This window comes from Diprion similis, chromosome 13, assembly GCF_021155765.1.
Source record: "Diprion similis isolate iyDipSimi1 chromosome 13, iyDipSimi1.1, whole genome shotgun sequence".
Taxonomy (NCBI): domain Eukaryota; kingdom Metazoa; phylum Arthropoda; class Insecta; order Hymenoptera; family Diprionidae; genus Diprion; species Diprion similis.
The window spans coordinates 11,195,105-11,214,609 of NC_060117.1; the positions used below are offsets into that span (position 1 = coordinate 11,195,105).

Below are 19,505 nucleotides of genomic sequence, written 5' to 3' on the forward strand. Positions count from 1 at the left end.
GCGATACATCACACATACTCTCCTCGGATTTCCACTCCTAAATCCGGCTCAACCAAAACCACATGTTTCTGCAAATTAATAAATCATTGCTACATCTGTTCTCAACAACTTATTGTCTTAACCCACAAGGGTTCATCTCAGCAAAGCACGTTTGCACTCATGACCAAAAACTTTGGGGACATCAACAGTTTTCTCTTTAAAACAAACAAGTCACTTCGCGACTTTGTTCTTACCTTCTTCGCTTTCTGTGACACAGCTATCCTGACTCGCGCCATGTCCAGGAGCTGCGATCAGTTTATCGTGAGACACCTTAATACTATTACGACCTCTAAATCCGGAGAAGCCTACCTTTTTAACTAAATACCTATCATTGGGAAGTTTCATGACAACTTCTAAAGGACCACGATATTTTGCATCTAATTTTGTCTTAATTCTATCATTGTTTCTAACCATTACGAAATCCCCAATTTTAAATGATTTAACTGGTTTGTTCCTTCTATCAAACCGTTCTTTTTCTTTCATGGCGTTTGTTGTAATACTACTTGTAGCCTCTGCTCTGAGCTGAATTAAATTTACATTATCAGTTTTTACGCTCCTATGTTTCACACGTTCTGTCTCTATCGAATTTATTTTTGTACCAAATAAAATTTCAGCAGGACTTTTTCCTAACGTTTTCTGAACAGTTGAATTTATCGCAAGTTGTACTTTACCTAACTCGGCCTGCCATTTTTTTCCTTGAGCTTTGCATACTGAAAACATATTTCTGATGGTTGACATAACCCGTTCAACTTGACCGTTAGCTCTAGGCGTTCCGGAAGCTATGAAGTGAACCACAATATTCTTTTCATCGCAGTATTTCTTAAACCGTGCATTTGTGAACCCTGAACCTTGGTCACAAATGATTCGTCTCGGAATTCCAAAAGTAAAAGAGTGTTTTTCTAACTGATTGATTGCAGTTTCTGTATCTAAACGATTTATCAAATTTAGCGTTACGAATTTTGTAAATCCATCTATAATTACGAAAACATACTCTTTCTTCTCAGAGGGACCTGATAATTTTCCGGATATATCTATGTGGATCGTATACCACGGAATATCTTTTTTTTCTATAGGATGCAGCTGTGCTTGCATCGGTCTTGACACTGACTTGCAAGTCTGACAAAGAATACAATTTTCAACAAATTTCTTAACACGCTTTGACATATGAGAAAACCAATACAGCTCATACAACTTATCTAAAGTCTTTTCCCAGCCCAAATGGCAGATATTTTCATGTACGTGATGTATGAGTGACCATACCATCAGTCTCGGCACTACAGGTAACGTTAGCTGTTTCGATTTTCTGTTTATCGTCCGCATCAAGATTCTGTCTTTGATTGAATATGTTTTTGCTCTCTCTGACCCTTCCATTACCTCTCGGTACAAAGTTTTTATTTCATCATCATTTTGCTGAGCTACAATCAACCAGTCATCAGCTAATTCAATTATTTTATTCAAATCTTTCTTGACTATTTTCAGTACACTTTTTGTTGTAACTGGATTTCTTGATAAAAAGTCAGCATGCTTCATTCGTTCACCCGCACGATATTCTATTTCAAAATCGAACGACTGCAAATATGCCCACCAACGATAAACTCGTGGCGTAAGATCTTTTTTAAGGCTTGCGGCTTTAAGCGAGTTACAATCAGTCACAACTAGAAATTTCCGTCCTTCTAAATACTGTCTAAAATGTTTTATTGCATTAACAACTGCAAGAGTCTCAAGTTCGTAAGAATGATAACGAGTTTCAGCATCTATGGTACGTTTACTATAATAAGCGATTGGATGTTTTTCTTTATCAACACGTTGTAACAATACGGCACCATATCCGAGTGCGCTAGCGTCAGTATGTAATTCGATTGGAAGATTAGGGTCGAAAATTCGTAGTAACGGTTCTGATGTTAAACAATTAACAAGTTTGGCCCTAGCATGAGTGTGTTCGTCTGTCCATGTAATTGTTTTGGTAGTACCTGCAGTAAGTTTGTATAAAGGAGCAGCCACTTGGGAGAATCTCGGAATAAACCTACGAAAATAAGATGCTAGCCCTAATAATTGCCTTACCTGGGTCTGTGTTCGAGGAATAGGTGATTGCACCAGAGCTTCGATTTTTCGAAGGTTGGGCCTCAACTCTCCATGTGACACAGTGTACCCCAGGTAATCAATTTTGGTTTTCAAAAATTTACTTTTTTTCAAATTAAACGAGAATCCTTTCTCCGCAAGTTTTGCCATCACGACTGCCAACCTATCCAAAGCTTCCTGTGCAGTTCTACCAGGTATAAGAACATCATCCAAATAAACAATCGCAAAAGAATATCTCAATTCTCCCAACGCGTTATTAATTGCTCTCTGATACACAGCAGGTGCATTCATTAGCCCGAATGGCATTGTTAAATATTCAAACTGTCCGTCTGGTGTAATAAAAGCAAGCTTCTCTATTGAATTTTCTTTAACGGGTATCTGATGAAAACCCGCCGTCATATCTAATGACGAAAAATAGTATGCACCGCACAATCGATCTAATTGATCTTGAATCAGCGGTAAGGGATAACGATCTGCTACTGTGTTTGCATTTAATTCCCGAAAATCTACACACAATCTATCCGATCCATCCTTTTTCTTAACCAAGATGATTGGACTAGAAAACGGACTCCTACTTTCTCGAACGATTCCTGCCTTGAGCATTTTATCTACCATTTGCCTAACGTTCTCGCGTTCTACAATTCCAAGCTTATAAGGTCTTCTCTGTACAATTTTATTTTCATCTTTCAATCTAATTTCAAAGCTACCAGATGTCACACGAATCTTAGGAGTTTCAACGCTCATATGTTCCTCGTACAGTTTCAACAATTCTATAAGTGATTCTCTCATGTTATCCATATCGCAATCTACGGTGTCAAAATTAGTTGTTACAGCACACGCGCCAACAAATTTGTCTAATTTTGCAAATGTAACCATGGTTCCGTCTAACGTGACTGAGACACCATTTGCCAACAATTCTTGACCCAAAATTATTTTCATGGACAAACTTTCGTCCGGTACGACATATAAATCAATTTCAACGTTGATACCATTCAACTCTGCACACACGGAAATCATTTCACGGCAATCTACATACCCATTTCCTATACCCTTCAAACGCATACAAACAGCTTTTCTTTTACCAGGCAATCTCTCTGCCAAACTCTCTGCTACAAAAGAACAGTCCGAACCGGAATCGAAGATGAACGTCAAGACCTTACCGTCAGCGAGCTTCAAAGTATTCTCAGTGGAGGTAGATTTACAAAGCCTCACTACCTTCTCGTTCTTCTTTGGGCAACTCGGGGCAATGTGTCCCTCTTCGTTACAGTTGTAGCAGGTTACCGATCTCCTTGTACCCAAACCTCTACTGTTAGTTCCCTTGCTGTCTCGAGAATAACTGCCACTCTGTGTCCGCAGAGCTGAGCGACATTCGGCCTTCCGATGTCCCTTTCTTCCGCAATTGTAGCACTCGACGTCAAAACGGTGCGACTTTCCATCTCGCGGCGCCAAAGTCTTGGTATGTGGACCAGGGAGTCTGGAGGATGCACGCGGTTGATGGTAGTCGGTCGTTCGTCCATCGAGGTACGCCATCGCTTCTTGCAAGCTTTTTGGTGATTCACGGACAAATATGTTGCGAACGAATCTATTTTGTGCCGAATACGACAATCCTGCTAGTTGAGCGGCGGTCTCATCCACTGTTGTTCTTTCTTTGAGCCACGCTTTTAACTTTCTCCCTCTCTTCATGAAGTTTTCCAGCGTAAACTCTGCGTCCTACGCCCAAATCGTGTGCAGTTCCGACGCAATGTTCTTATTCTTCGCATACACACTTAAAAATTCAGATCGTATTTCCACCCAGGTTTTCCCTGACGGATCCATACCCGTGAACCACTGAGCCGCTTCGTCCTTAAACGCTTTCGCCAAATGCTGGATCACTTCATAATCATCAGGATTATAACGGCGAATCCATTCGTCAACCATTTTCACCCAACCGGTTGCATCAGTCATTTTTGGATCAAATTTCACAAGATCCATCGGAACACGTTCTCGTCTGGAGAGCAGTGCAAGCAGTCGCAGATTCTCCTTCTCCAATCTTGCTTGACGTTTATTGTGTTTACGTCTTCCATGCTTCCTTCTTCGCAAATCACCAGAATTACCAACCAAATCATTAGAATTATTTTCGGATGATTCTGATGTCGTCGGGGATCGGTGATGTCTTTTCCGTTTTCGAGAAGTTTCTACCCTGCCTGTGTCACGCTGTGCACTTCTGACACTTTTTTCCACACTAAAATTCTCTTCGTTTTCATTCTATAAAATTTTTTGTCGTTCTTTGTAAATTATGTATTGTGAGTCAAGTTTCTTTTGTTCTTGTTTTAGTGTGTATGTGTGAATGATTCTTTTTAGAGATACATATATTTTTAAGAGATTTGACTTGAGATTTAAGATTTTGGCTATTGCCCCTAATTGTGTGTTGGTGTACCTTTTATTTATATTTATTTATACGTCGATTTATACCAATATATATATATATATATGTATATATATATATATATATATATATATATATATATATATATATATATATATATATATATATATATATATATATATATATATATAATTATCGATATACCTTTCTTTATGTTGTATTTATTTTAATTTTATTTCGTTGATGATTTGGGCCGATATATTTTTATAATCGAAATTTCTTCAGCCCAAATCCATTACATCCTGACAATTTTTTTTAAATCTACGATTTATGAGTTAGAGCCGTTTGAAGTCCATCAATCACAGCGCAGATAGGACCAAGCGCGAGCCAAGTGCGAGGCAAGTGTAGCCCGATGCAGCGTACGCTAGCCTCATGCTAGGCTCGTGCGCCTGGCCCTATCTGCGCACCGTGATTGGTGGACTTCAAACGGCTCTAACTCAAAAACCGTGGCTTTAAACAAAAATTGTCAAGAGTAATTTTAGTCTTATTTCTTTGCAAAGAATCCGTCAGTGCCCGGTGGTTCCCGGGTACTGGGTCACACTGTATATCTAGTAGTTGAGAAACTAACAGAACTTGTGAGTGACCTATTCACAAGCTTCATATTTTTTTTCTAACACTACCGCTCTGCGTCCACTTCATGGCATCTACACCCACATCTGGAGCGATCGTTGGTCCCGTCTTTAATCAGCGTTTTACGACAGTTGAATTCGACGAAGCTATAAGCTAGAATTGTGAACTACGTAAAATAAGAGAAGAGGGCCATATTGTGAATCGAAAGGGCGGATATTCGAATTTCCAGCTCCGTATAGCGGAGCTTATCACTTGTGCCCTGGTGTTAAATAGAAGCAGGAGCGGTTTTATAATTAAGAAACGAAGTGTAATAGTTAAGTAAAGAAGTGTGAAAGTCGATAGATTTTTATCCTCTTTGGGTTCACGAGAAGACTGATTACTTTTTGAATACGGAGTGGGTGAATTACTGTAGTGGTTTCGTAGCGGTAAGTACTGTTAATTTTCTGCGAATAAATTTTGAGAGCGATATTAAACTAGTACTCAACTAATGGTTAGCGATCGAATTTGCGTTATTGAGGTACCCAAAATTTGTTCCTCGTGCTTCATGCTTGGTGGCCGCAGCCCTAGTTTCGCGATTACGCGTAGAGTCACTGCTGTTTATTGCAAATGTCAAGTAAAGTCGAGTAGAGATGCAATCTACTCGAGAGGTGACACTTTCGTAATAAGCTCACGCGACTTGACTTCGTACAGCGGAATTCGGCTGTACGCAATAAATAAAGCGAATCACTTGACTCGAAACCGTGACTGTTGCAACAAAATGGTGAACTTGACAGTTCAAGTCAAAGTATCATATCACTTCCTCATTTCACTTGCTATTTAGAATCGTCCTCCCAAATGTCCATAGACTCGCGTGCAATGTTTACCTGTTCGTTGTTACCGTAAATCTTGTCGCGTTCTCATGTCGCTGCTCAAAACAAATCAGCTGTTTGCTGCATATTGTCTACTTTCACAAAATCTGATCTGTGTATAATCTATTTATATTCTCTTGATTTTATGATTTTATTTACAGATCGTTTCGCTGTATCGAATAAATTACATCGTATCATTGTTTTAATAATCATCATCTATCGTTATCATCCCGCGTCACTCGCTACAGTTCCCTATGACTAATTCGCGAATCCTACGTAGATGATCTGCAATCTCTACCTATCTCTCAAAACATTTTCTCTCTATGTATCTCACACAAGTGACTCCACACGTAATCGCCAAGCCCAGACCACGGCCACCAGACAGGAAGATTCGCAAAAAAATTCTGAGCACCTTGATAACGCAAATTCAAGATATCATCCAGAATTACACACATAGATGAATAGTATATTATACTGTTTATCAAAAATAGAAGTAGGTACGAATTCAATACATTATGAGAGTTTTGAATAATAGTGTTAGATCCGTGTATAGGCTAACAGGTCAAAATATGCGTACATTACGCAGAGAGGCAGTATTGAGACTGGCTACCAGGCTTCTCGCCGGGCGCAGCGTGAGCACATATAAGATGACTATAATCGCAAAATTTGAGCGCTTACGTTAATAACACAGCTAGGCGCGCGAAGCGGGCTGGATTGTGCGATGCATCGTCAGTGACGACTCAATTAAACAATCTCAATCTCCCACAGGTTCCTACGAGAGGATGGTAATGGTTCAAGTTCTGTTACAAAGATAGCCAGCCGTAAGTCGGGTGCTGGCACTGGATTGCTCTCAAAATTTTGATCACCGAAAATTAACAGCGCTTACCGTTACGAAGCCACCACAAAAATTCGTCCACACCGTAATCGCACATCAATCAGTTTTATTGCAAATCCGAAGCGAAGACAAAACCAATCGTCTTTCATACGTCCCCACTCAACTTTGATACTTTGATTCGTAATGATAAGACTGCTCCTATTTCTGCCTAACGTCAGGATACAAGTGATGAGCTCCACTGCGCGGGGCTGAAAACTTGGACAGCCGCCCTTGTGATTCGCAATATTGCCAGGTTGTCATTGGCTCTTAGGTTACATATTTTTCCAATCTGGTTTACAGTTATGTTGAATTCCATTGTTGTGAAACGCTGATTGGTGGTGGGATTAGCTGGTGCTCCAGATGTGAATGTAAATGCCGTGACGTGCTCCTGAAGCGGTGGTGTCAAAAAACCTATCAAGTTGGTGAATATGTCATTCAAAAGTTCCATCAGTTTCCGAACTACTAGATGTGCTACGGGGATGCTACGGCTGAGCTCAAGGTTGGCGCTGTCTCCAACAGCCTCTTGGATGGACTCGCTCGTGATGGTGGCGACACTTTCGTCGTCCTTCCATCAAATTTCTCTGGTCGTTTTCGCCAGATGATTTCACTGAATTCACTATCGTTCCCTAACTTGGTATTGCGTCAATAAGGAAGCAAAAGGAATCAAGAATCCTGAATTATCTTATTGACTAGCCTGTAAAATATCCCTTCTTGGCATTTCGGACGCATGACTCTCGTTTGAGCTCTGTTTTCTACTTTATCGACAGTGATAATCGCGAGGTCTCTAATTTTGAGTTCCATCTAAGGTTCAGGGAGCGTTTGGTAACGTACATAAAAAATGTCACGTTACAGCCTGCCTGTAGTTTATACGTCAACCTACTGCTATACTTCGACTGCGTAGTCTCCGCCTTCCATCAACTATGCTTGTATTGACAGTGAGCTGAACGGCATAAATTTTTTTTTAAATGTTCAATTGTCCAGTGATCAGATGAAAAAAATTCTATTACTTCATGTTAGGGGAATAAGTAATGTCCATGCATGATTCCTTCAGTTTTTATTGACTTGAATCTTTTTTCTACAGCAAGTGACATAACATCTGCGACCATTGATATGTATACCAATGTCATTCAAAAGATGTTACCTACACCAGCAAAAATGCACTACTTATTCAACCTGCGAGACATATCCAAGGTACGTTAGTTTCATTTGGGTGTTACATTATTAATGAAACCATCAAAGTTCATGGCATACCGTAGTAATTTGAAGATTTTGACGTCTTGTGATTCTCTCGATTTTCATCTTCCTTGCGATGGTGAAACAAAGTCCATTTATAAAAGTCCCCTACTCTTTATGAGACTTCTTACTATTATTTTGGGGCGCTATGACAGCATCATACTATAATTGCAGGCATTAAGGAGCTCGTCTGGTGGAAATGTCAAGTCCAGAATTTTTCAACAGAGCTGAATGCGCATCAGATTATTTGTTTTTGGGCCTTAAAGCCCACGAACAACCTTATCTAACCCTTCTTTCGCACTGTTCATACTATTTGCCAGGCGTATAAGTTATTAAAATTCGTGTTCTACCGGCACTCTTTGTTCCTAATCCATCAATACTTTTACATTTCTTAGGGTGGCCAATCGTTAAAAATCTGAAATTCATATGTGACAGATTGCCTCGATTTATCTAATCCCAAATACCTAGACAGTGTGGGCGAATTTGGCTGTCTATCATTGATCGATGATGAATATTCGTAATAATTAATATCCACGAAAAACGAACAATATTAGTCCACGAGGCAAGCTGAATTGTCAGAATATTTAAGGATACATACATCAAGACGATCCGTCACATTCAAATTTCAAATTATTGACGGTTGGTGGCTCTGAGAATTGTAAGCGTATGAGTGGATAGTATGTACCAGTGAGTGATGATTAAATCTTAGTAGTTTATAAACCTGAAAGAATACGTATAGCTGAGATTTTGAAAATGTCATGTAAGAATCGTTACAAATTTTCTTGCCGGGAAATGGGATTTAGAGAAGATTTACCGATAATAGGTACTGGAAAAAAGTTACGAATGTCTGGATTGCCGAGAATAACACATACATGGCAAGGGAAACGGCAGAATATAGGTCTGAGTTTTTACTTTCAGATTCGGAGCCATAAAAAAATTAAAGCGATCCTAGGCATTTTTCGTATGGATGCTAGGAATTCCAAAAAAATTGATGTGACTACCCGAAATCTTACTCACAGTTAGAAGAGAAGAAGCTGGTAGTCCGGAACCTATCAAAGACCGAACCCGCATAACCAAATATTTCTTCGGTTTTGAAACGGTATTTCGTGGTTTTTAAGGCCCGAAAACAAGTAGCCTGATGCGTATTTAGTTCTATTGAAAAATGCCCGACTAAGCAATTACACCAAACGCTCCCCTTAACTAGAATTAGGGGCAAAACTGAAAATACCAGCTTTGGAATCAGTGGAAATAACAGACATCAAGGTTATTGTTGGATGGCTTCTGTCGAGCGAGAGTAGTTATACAATACCGCTTCTGGCCCGATCAGTGTTGTTGCGTGGACATATGTGTTTTGTGAGTGTTAGTGTGTCTGTGTATGAACCCCTGCTGTACAGACCGAAAGTCAAACATCCACCGCATGACATTCTTGTTGTGAGTCCAAAGACCAGTATGATATCAACCACGTGACATTCCACGATTAACAGTTCCGAGAACTGTTTTTTTCGCCAATCCAGATGCTGAGGTGCACCACGTGACATTCGGTCCCCACGATATCAAACCATGTGACGTTCTTTTCGAGTCTAATTTCCGATGCGTTATTAACCACGTGAAATTCTCATCAAAAGAACTACTCAGTCCAAAGTCCGAAGTGATATCAACCACTTGACGTTCTTTTTGCCCACGAAATGCTTATAAAACGCTTATAAGCTCATAGACTCTCAGTCTTATATAACGAGCCATAGTGTTTTTGTTTTGCAAACTAAAAATGTAATATCATAGGGTGGTCCCCATGTTCACCGAATGTCACTATGTCGCTCTCAAGCACATTTAGCTCCGCGCGCACAGGCACATGTATAGCTCACCATATAGAAAGGATTACCATCACGGCAAACGATCATTCAAGTTTCAACTTGCCAAGTGCACATGGAAGAATTCGAACCGGTTTCATTGTCAATTTGAAACAAAAAGACATAGAGAGATTTCTAGAAGACGCAAAAATACCTGCAACAACAAGACTAGAAAATGCGTTGAAGAAAGCAAGGAGCCTGAAAGTCAACGGTATCCTGGCTTATGAATTTCAAGTGAGAAAAGAGGATCGAATAATGGAAGACATCAAATTTTTTTTTTTTTTTTCAAGTGAAATAGTACTGATTTACTTGAGTCAGAATAAGTCTGATAAACCTGTAATTCATCTTTTATAATTAGTGATAGGAACCGAAATTACTGATGATAACGGTGATGATGACGTTGATATGGAAAATTACAAAAAACATAGAATGTAACATTTTGCTTGAATTCGAAATTTATCACGGCTAACAAGTTCTCAAATGTGACAATATGCACATCGTACTTGGTTCTGTAATAGATGTCCGATGCACTTTCAAACTGAAAAATGTTTGACAAGGCAGAAAATCGATTCCTTGTATTTAAACGAGACCAAAGTTGTTTTGCCCAAGGAGGAGAAAAAGATTCTGAAATTCAAAAATTCTAAGTACAAAGAAACCGTTCCGTGCTGTATATACACGGATCTTGATTGTTTACTGCAGTCTACTCATATCGAAGTATCGAAAAACAGAACAATTCACGAAACCATATTCCATATAGCATATCATATGACCTTAATTGCATATTCGACGATTCCGAAAATCAACCGTGGGGAGACTTGCATCGAATGGTTTGTAAATGAGTTGGAGAAATTGGCACATTCGTTAAAAACGTATTTCAAAACCGTTGTACCTATGGAACCGCTGAATTTCAATCAAATTATTGAATTTTATTTCTAAACGATATGTCATATTTGTGAAAAACCGTTCACGTTCGAAGACGTGAAACACCGTGATCTTTGTCATTTCACAGGAAAGTACCGTGGTCCTGCGCATCAAAGCAATGTAAAACAAATGTAATCTTAGTTATCAAAATTCACATACTATCCCAGTGATATTCGACAATCTGTCGGGTTTTCGCATTCGCATTTTCTGATTAACCTTCAGACGGCCAGGATATTAGAGTTTCAATCACTTTTGAAAAGTGCCCAAATAAGTGTCTGGTATCAGCTATATACAAATTTTATACCACAGGGCCCCGATATATCGGTTTTTCGGTCCTGGTTGAGAGCATTAGCGACAACTTTCGAGGGTTCTATTCAGCGTCTACCCGTGAAGAAAGAAAACTACATTTCGTTCACAAGATACGTCATGGGAACAGATATAAAGTTTCAATTTATAGATTCGTTCCACCTTATGCCCAGCAGTCTTGCGAAATTAGCAACGTATTTGAGTGATGATTAAAAAGCAATCACACAGAAATTTTGCACTAGCTTTGAGAAATTTAAGTTATTAACCAGGAAAGGTGTTTTTCCATGAGTACATAGATGGTTGGAAGAGGCTTGAGGACGTAAAGTTGCCACTTGAAAATAAATTTTAATCAAAGTTGAACGACCAAGATATTTCGGATGAACGTAAAGTTTGGCAATATTTCAATCTTGAAACGTTGTGGGGATATTCAGACTTATATTTGCAAACTGATGTTTTCCTGTTGGCTCACATTTTTGAAAACTTATGACAAAATTGACATGCAACGTACAACCTAGACCCTTTACAATATTATGCAGCGCCTGGTCTTTAGTTTGACGCAATGTTAAAGTGCACAGGTATTGAAGTCGAGCTTCTCGCCGATACTCATATGCCTATGTTTACAGAAAAAGTTATTCGAGATGGTGTGGCCTGATGCTTTAATCCATATGCAAAGGCTAACAATAGATACATGGGAGATGCTTCCAATCCAGAGCTCGAAGAGTCGTATCTCATGTACTTTGACGTTAACAACTCGTACGACGCTGCTATAAGCTTTGCTCTGCCATGCAGTTCTTTCGCATGGATATTAGATTTCGGACAATTTGATGTTATCGTCATCTTAGACGAAGCGGGGTTTGTTTACATATCAAAGGTAGATTTGGGATATCCTGAGGAACTGCATGAAATGCATAAAGATTTGTGACTGTGTCCGGAGTACTACATACCTCTGATCTCAAATTGTAAGCAGCTGAAACTGACGACCACGCTACTTTTCAAGCAAAACTGTGTTGTTCATTACTGCGTTTTGAAAAAATGCTTACAATCAGGTCTAAAGTTGATTAAAATTCGCAGAGTTCTCAAATTCCGGCAACTCCATGGCTCAGAAAATGCATAGATTCAAATACCGGTTTACGCAAGAAATCGAACAATAAATTCGGAAAAATCTTCTATAAATTGATGAACAACGCAGTAGAAAATGTAAGGAAGTATAAATATGTCAGGCTGATCACGAAATGGGACGGAAGATACGGTGCTAGAGCTACTATAGCCAAACCAAATTTCCACAGCTGTACAATCTTTGATAAAGATATGATAATAGTCAAATTGCGTAGAAAGAGAGTAGAATTCAACAAACCATTACATGCAGGCTTCTCCATTCAAGATTATTCGATAACCTTCGCTTACGATTTTCACCACGAATATATTGAAACGAAATATGGACATCGGGCAAAATTGACGTATATATATTGACATGGATTGTTTGACATATCACTTCACCGACCCCGACAGTTAGGAATGCATCAAACAGTACTTGGATAAATTTGATACCTTCGATTCTCCACCTGATAATTTCTACGGAATGCCGTCGGTTAAAAAAAAAAGTTCAGGATTCAACAGAAGAAGGTAGAACTGAGCTGGAACGACGCTAAGCGGATCGTATTTCCAAACACGACGGATACGCTTTCGTGGGGCTACAAGACCTGCAGATAAACTGAGCCTTATAGTAATTACGTTGTCAAATAGAATTGTATGTCTATATGCACGGTAAGTATAGAATAACGACACATACTTAAAAAATAATTTCTTTTATTCAATGTTACATAGCAGATTGATTTATCCGACTGTTGCGTGTATTACCAAAACCTAGCCACTTGACGTAAAAATTTTTTCCATGCTTCTTGATCACCTGCTCTACGAGATAGATACCCAGATGTTTAACCTTGACGAGCCCCTGTTCGTAGAAACCACCAGCGATAGGTTGATTTTGGTAGTCTTTGAGCTTAACGTCACAGGGTTGGTATTTTCTACTTAGCTTATTGTGAATATTTCAGTCGTCTAATTGGGAGTATAACCTTACTTAAAGACGTTTTTGAATTTGCTGATTCAAACTTTGTCCTCTGTTTTGAACTTTGCTGGTTTGGTAAGTTTTGATCGAAGTCCACCTTACGCCTGACGTAATACCAGCCTTTCGTTCGCAACGGTGACATTCGTTGGTTTCATTCTTACGGTTCGGTGTTTAGTGTTGTTGTAGGCCGATACCAAATCAGATAAAACATGGAGCCACTTGTAGCATCCTTGCATACTGAACTGTTTCTACATCTAACTTTTGAGTGTACGATTACGCTCACAAATCAAAGCCTTCAAATTGCTGTACGTGGAGTAAAGTTTGATTCCCTAGCGTGACATGAGAGAATCAAATTTAAAGTTTTTGGATTCCGTATCTCTACCTACGTGTGATTTCCTCGGTACACGTCCTTGAGCGCACAGATTCCATAGCCGTTGTAACATCATCACCGTACCCGCTCTTTATCGGTACAGCCCATGCATACTTTGAAGGAATATGATTGACGGTGAGCATTTACTTGTAGCCTTTGTTTTGTCCTGCGTATGACGTCATATCAACAAGATCCGCCTGCCAGGTCTCGTGGATACGATCATGCGACGCACGTCTACTCACCGCTGTGGGTAATTCCGATGCACAGGCTTATGCAGTTCCGTCACCAGCGCTAGCTTTTACTTGTTCATATTTCAATGCTCCAAGTCCGAAATCCAATTTGGAAATGATTTCAGCGTTTTGAATCGATAGGCCTCTGACTGTTCTAAGATCTACGTAACAGTTATCCAACGCTTTCCCCGAGGCGGTCTCCAAAGCTTTGATCATTTGATCGAGGTTTTCGATATGTTTTTGTAGCAAGTTGAATTTTTGTCGTAAGATTTTCAATGTTACAGCATTGTTTTGCTCAACAGGTTTAGCGACATTGCACAGTCTTTCATTCTGTAGATCGTAATGTCATAATTTCAAAATACTAATTATCGGTTTTATCAACAGGTGTTTCTATCATTGTTCCATCTCTTGCTGAAGCAACAGGATCATCTATTTCCGACATTTGTTCATTTTTCGTTTCATTTTTCTTCTGCTTTATTTCTTATTCACTTTTTTCTACTTTTTGTTTCACTGGTTTCGTATCTTTTGTAACATTCACCAGTTCTCGTAATACAGTTACTACTGGTTTGAAAACGTTGCTCAATCTCTAATACGTAGATTCCTTGCCCGACTTGAGCAATCTGTTTTCGACGGATCACTGCACTTGCTTGAGCGATTTGACGTAGGACTTTTTTTTGCTCAGAAATTTTAGAGCTCTGCACGTTGACGCAACTAAGTCTGCAACGCTACTGCGTCTCTCGCTTGGAAACCCAAGATTTTTATTATTTTTCCAGGCTAATGAAAGAATCAAATCCCTTCCTATAACGTCCTTGGTTGGACTTGCTGTCTGTGTCGATTACAAGAAACCCTACTTATTAGCGGTCCAGCATGCAGAGCACACATATCGAAACTGTATGTAAGACATGTCGGTGTTCACATGGTCGTTGTATACGGGTCCAGGTTCATATGGTCTTGTTTAAATCACACGAGTAAGTTTACGTTATCACGCACGAGGTGTTTGAGCATACGTGCGTACGTCTGACAGAAATAGAAACAGTCAACATCGTAATGCCTGCCCATGCAGAATTAGGCTCTAATATTGTGTTGCTTCTCGCACGCTCCATCGTGAAATACGATTATCAAGTTGGGTCGTGTTTCGTCTGGCGTAATGGTGTGCTCATGCTCGATATAAAGAAAATTATCCCTATTCTCAACGTTGTCCAACAATTGCTTCAACAATTGGTATTTCGGTTGTTTGAAGGATTTCTAGTAGATAGAGATATTTCAAATCTAACTCTATTGGGATGGGTTATAAATGTAAGCAACGCATTATTTTTACCACATTTCGATGGTCCGCAGAATATTGCATACACACTGTTCAGAAGTAATTCACTATGTCGTTTGTGCCTTTTCACATTTTGCTCTGAAAGTTTGTCGAAATTCATCACGGGAAGTGTAGTAGGTTGTTTTTCAAACCGCATCTCAGACGCGACTGACCAAATTTGCTATAAATATCCCGTTTTGAAATACTCTCCTTCAGGTAACATCGCGGTCATGGTCTGGTGGATAAAATCATCAATACAGTCTCCCAAACGCTAATTCGAATGAGAAAGCAGCGGCTTGGGCGGTAGCTAATACAATGAAAGTAAAATCAAGACTTTGGGTGGGAATTTGAAAACCGAAACATGTGACCCTGACAAAAATAATAAATGCTGCAAAACGATCCATGATTCCGAGCATCGACGCAAAAGTAGCAATCGAGTCTGCGTTCAAGGGAGCTGAAAATGCTGTTAAGACAAGAAGGGGGGTAAATGTAAAGTTTTCGTGCGAAACGGATTACCCAAAAGCGTTGGTAATACCTACCTACCGTGAGCTATGAGATCGAAGACATAGAAAAGTATCTTCAAAACGTGCTAAGAAATATAAAGAGTTCAGCATCAAGCCCAACAATAACACATTACGCAGCGAAATCACATGGAATCACATTGAAAATTTGAACCGAACGATTCCATTGCTCAACTTTTGAAGCTTGATAGAAGTCACGAATCAGACGTGCCTGTAACTATGCTCAAGGTCAACGCCTTGCTAGTAGAGTGCAGCGTTACAATGGGTGCTGACGTCAATGGACGTAATGTTCACACTATTCAAGAATTTTTCTCAACCGTCCTACCAGGATATAAGATCATAGAAGTGCCGTCGCACGTCATTTCCCGATCACCGTCAGGCCGATGGATCACGTTCAGCTTCGGTTGGTTAATCAAGACAGAAGCTTGGTTAACTTTTGTGAAGAAGTTTTACCTGTGAAACTACACGTCAAACTGCAATAAACGATGAGTATTGTATATAACAGACAGCCAAAGGGTAGATATATCAGTAAATCGACATGTCCCGATCTAGTGAGCCATCGATCGAGTCTCGAACCGGTAACACCTCGAAACGTGGAGTTCCTGATAGCTCTGGGCTTGAAACTGACACCTTTTGGAACAGGAAATTCCAAAGAGACTCCTGTTTTATCACTTGCTACGTACCGTTGAAGAAGAAATCTTAAACACTCGAACACCTATCGTCTGTGACGAATCGATTGCGCATTACAAAATTCATGCTTACTAACCTTACGCCTCGTCAATTTTCAACAACAGCGACGAAATTCGAATTACCGTTCAGCATCAGGATTTATGCATTTTATCCAGCAGAAGTTCGGCACATATCCACGGAAAACTCCTCAAAGCTGATGGTACAGCGATTGTTAACACACAGCTTGTAATCAACGCCATATATCATTTATTTAAAGAAATTCGCTATGAAATTGATGCGGTTGAAATCGATAGGAGCAAGAATGTTGGCTTGACAAGTCTTATGAAGGGTACGCTTTCTTGAACCCTAGTCAGATTGAAAGCTGATGTGAAAGAAAATAAAAAATAAGCCGATGCCTTGGCATCTCTAACGTTATAAAGTAATTTCAATAAAGCTTTTTTAAAATATTTATGAATTAATGTCATACATCACCCTTCGCTGTTGAGAAAAGAATTTTTCCAATATTAAGCTCATTATCAGGAAGAAGGTTTAACGCTTAATAACAAACGCATATAATTTTAGGTCGTTTATTGAATGGTAAATGGGGTTATTTGAAATCTGTGACATGTAACGAATTCAAGTCGGTTGTGTCCACCCACACAACTTGTTTCTTTGCTGGTTGCCGCTATCCCTTAGAACCGCTTTTCGTCTTCGTTGTCGTCTTCTCGTATGGCTTTCGTCAGTCGATGCGGTAGTAAAAACCGTGAACGACTCCTACAAATCCACAACTATCTGAGTTCCAAATTTCACATTCGCTTTATGAATTCTGCTCACACGGTATTGAAAGTAGGTTTCACGATCTGCAAAGTTCTTGACAAGGAGAAATTTCTCCATCCGTGCTACTTCGCTTCGTTTCGCGAAATCCATTATTTTCTCGGTATATACAGATTTGATGGAATTTTTCCATGAGTTGATTCTGATCCGATTTGATTTGCAGCAGATGTTTCACTTCTTCAATATCCTTCAAAAAGAGTTATAATCGCTTCTTTAATTCACGTTGTTTGAGAGTACTTCTCATTTTTACGAAGAACAGCTTCTGACTGGCGATAAAGTTTTCGGTTCTGACCTTTATAATGTCTTCACCACATGTATTCGGTGTGGAAAAAGAACGTCACGTGGTTTGATATCGTGGAAACAGAATATCACGTAGTTCACCCTAGCATCCGGTTTGGTGAAAAAAACAATTCTCGAAACTATTAATTGTAGAATGCCACGTAGTTGATAACACACCGGGTTTTGGACTCACAAAAAGAATGTCATGTAATTGATTTTTTACTTTTGATCGGTACAGCAGGGCTTGACACACAGATACACAAACACTAACGAAACTCAAACGTACGCGCACTAACTCTAATCGGATCAAAACCGGCCCGATTACTATGAACGATATTGTATTACTGCTAACGAGCCTTACACTCAACGCAACAGAAAGATGTTTCATTCTATAATTTTTCGGCAATGTTATCAATTGGTAATTGTTTTTGTGAAATTTGCGTATTGAATTCCATGTGTCGATGAATAACACTTGAAAATTCAAAACATCGTGTGGTTGAGACAAGGGCATGAATTTAAATTTCTAGGTAAAGAAAAAATGACGAAATCATGCAGAAGGTATACTGCATGCCTTTTATGAAACAAACTACATGTCAAGTTTTATGGGAAGCTAGTCATCAATCAATGTGATGAGTATAATTTGAGAAAAAGAATGTTGAACCCGTGTACCGATTACAATTTTGTTATTTGTGATTACAGCGAGTTGACGACTTTTATTTCCCCATTTTTTATAATACGCTTGTGAAACATTTTCTAATAAATGAATTATTCGCAATATGTAGTGATATTTTGTAACGTGCTTTTTACTTTATCCGGGGGAAAGCGGGGTCGGCACAGATGCTCGTTTACAAAAATGACGTTCTCCAACACGGCAGTAGAATAGATGGAAAAATAATTAACGGCACTGCAGAACAGGTGTTGGGCGCCAGGCTCGAGAGAGCCGTAAGAGACTATACTCTTACCAGATTCAAAATTTACCTTCACTATATAACATTCGTTCGCCGACTCGAACGGCGAACCAAACTCACACTGCAAAATCCGAAAAGCAAAACTATAACAATAGCAAGTACACAAAAACAGCCGACTAGCTAGCGGTGAGGGGAACGTGGGTGCGAAGGTGAAATAGTATAGATGACAATCAAATGGCTGTAGATGTAATTACCAGCATTTATTAATAAAGAGAGCCGTTACGGCAAGGCAGAAGGCATAGAAAATAAAATATTTCCACGGCAAGCGGTCTTATCGGTGGCGGTACGCTTCGATACAATTCAAAAACAAATAAAGATAAAATATAACATCGCAACAAAATCAAACAATTCACTAAACAACGGCAAAATCAAGCAGTATAAGCTAGAGCGACGAGCGGCAAGCGACCAAGCTAGGCGAATAATAAGCGCAGTAAAATCATTAACAGCTCAATAACTCATGCAAGTACAGAAGCGTTGCTAAGCAAATTCGTTGACAGTTTCAGGACTCAGAACAATACACCTCAATTCAAAAAAAAAAAAACAAATTCGCTAACAGTCTGACGGTTTCGCAAATACAATATAATCCTTTTTCGCTCGTCTACGATATCTCGGCACGGTCGCCTGTCGCTGCTTGACGGTGGTAGTTACGCTCGGCAACAACGGCACGGGCGCACACACTCACTCACAGATTCTCTCTCTCTCTCTCTCGGACTCACGTACTTTGTACGTGGCCGGGAAGCCGCACGGTACTCGATCTATTACAAGTTATACGTTACGATAACACGGCAGAAAATCACCGAATAAACAACCAGAGCATCTAATATTAATTGTAAAATAAGAGTAGCAAATGAGATCAACAATATAATCAAGTAGAAAAGCTTAGCTACCACGAGGCTCGTGGACTTTCACACAAAATGGCGGACCAAAGCCGGCCGGCAACCTGTTGCAAACGGAAAAATGGCCTGAGGCCGTTGAGAATATATAGCCAGCGAGATTCGGGGTAACGTCAGCCTAACTTTCTACGGCAAACATCTCCGGTTTCCAAAAACGACAGGAGCGGCAACGATTTCTCTTCGGCAGAGACAGAACAGAAGTGGACTCGACTTCAAATTTTCGCAACTAAT

At 39.6% G+C, this 19,505-nt stretch overlaps 1 protein-coding gene across 1 annotated transcript in view; it reads left to right on the forward strand.

Moving 5' to 3' along the window:
* Positions 1 to 19,505, forward strand: part of LOC124413872 (dynein axonemal heavy chain 2) — a 468,252-nt gene that overhangs the window by 217,486 nt on the left and 231,261 nt on the right. Inside the window, exon 23 of the mRNA XM_046894658.1 lies at positions 7,917 to 8,026. Coding sequence (XP_046750614.1) covers positions 7,917 to 8,026 — 110 coding nt within the window. The remainder of the gene's footprint in view (positions 1 to 7,916; positions 8,027 to 19,505) is intronic.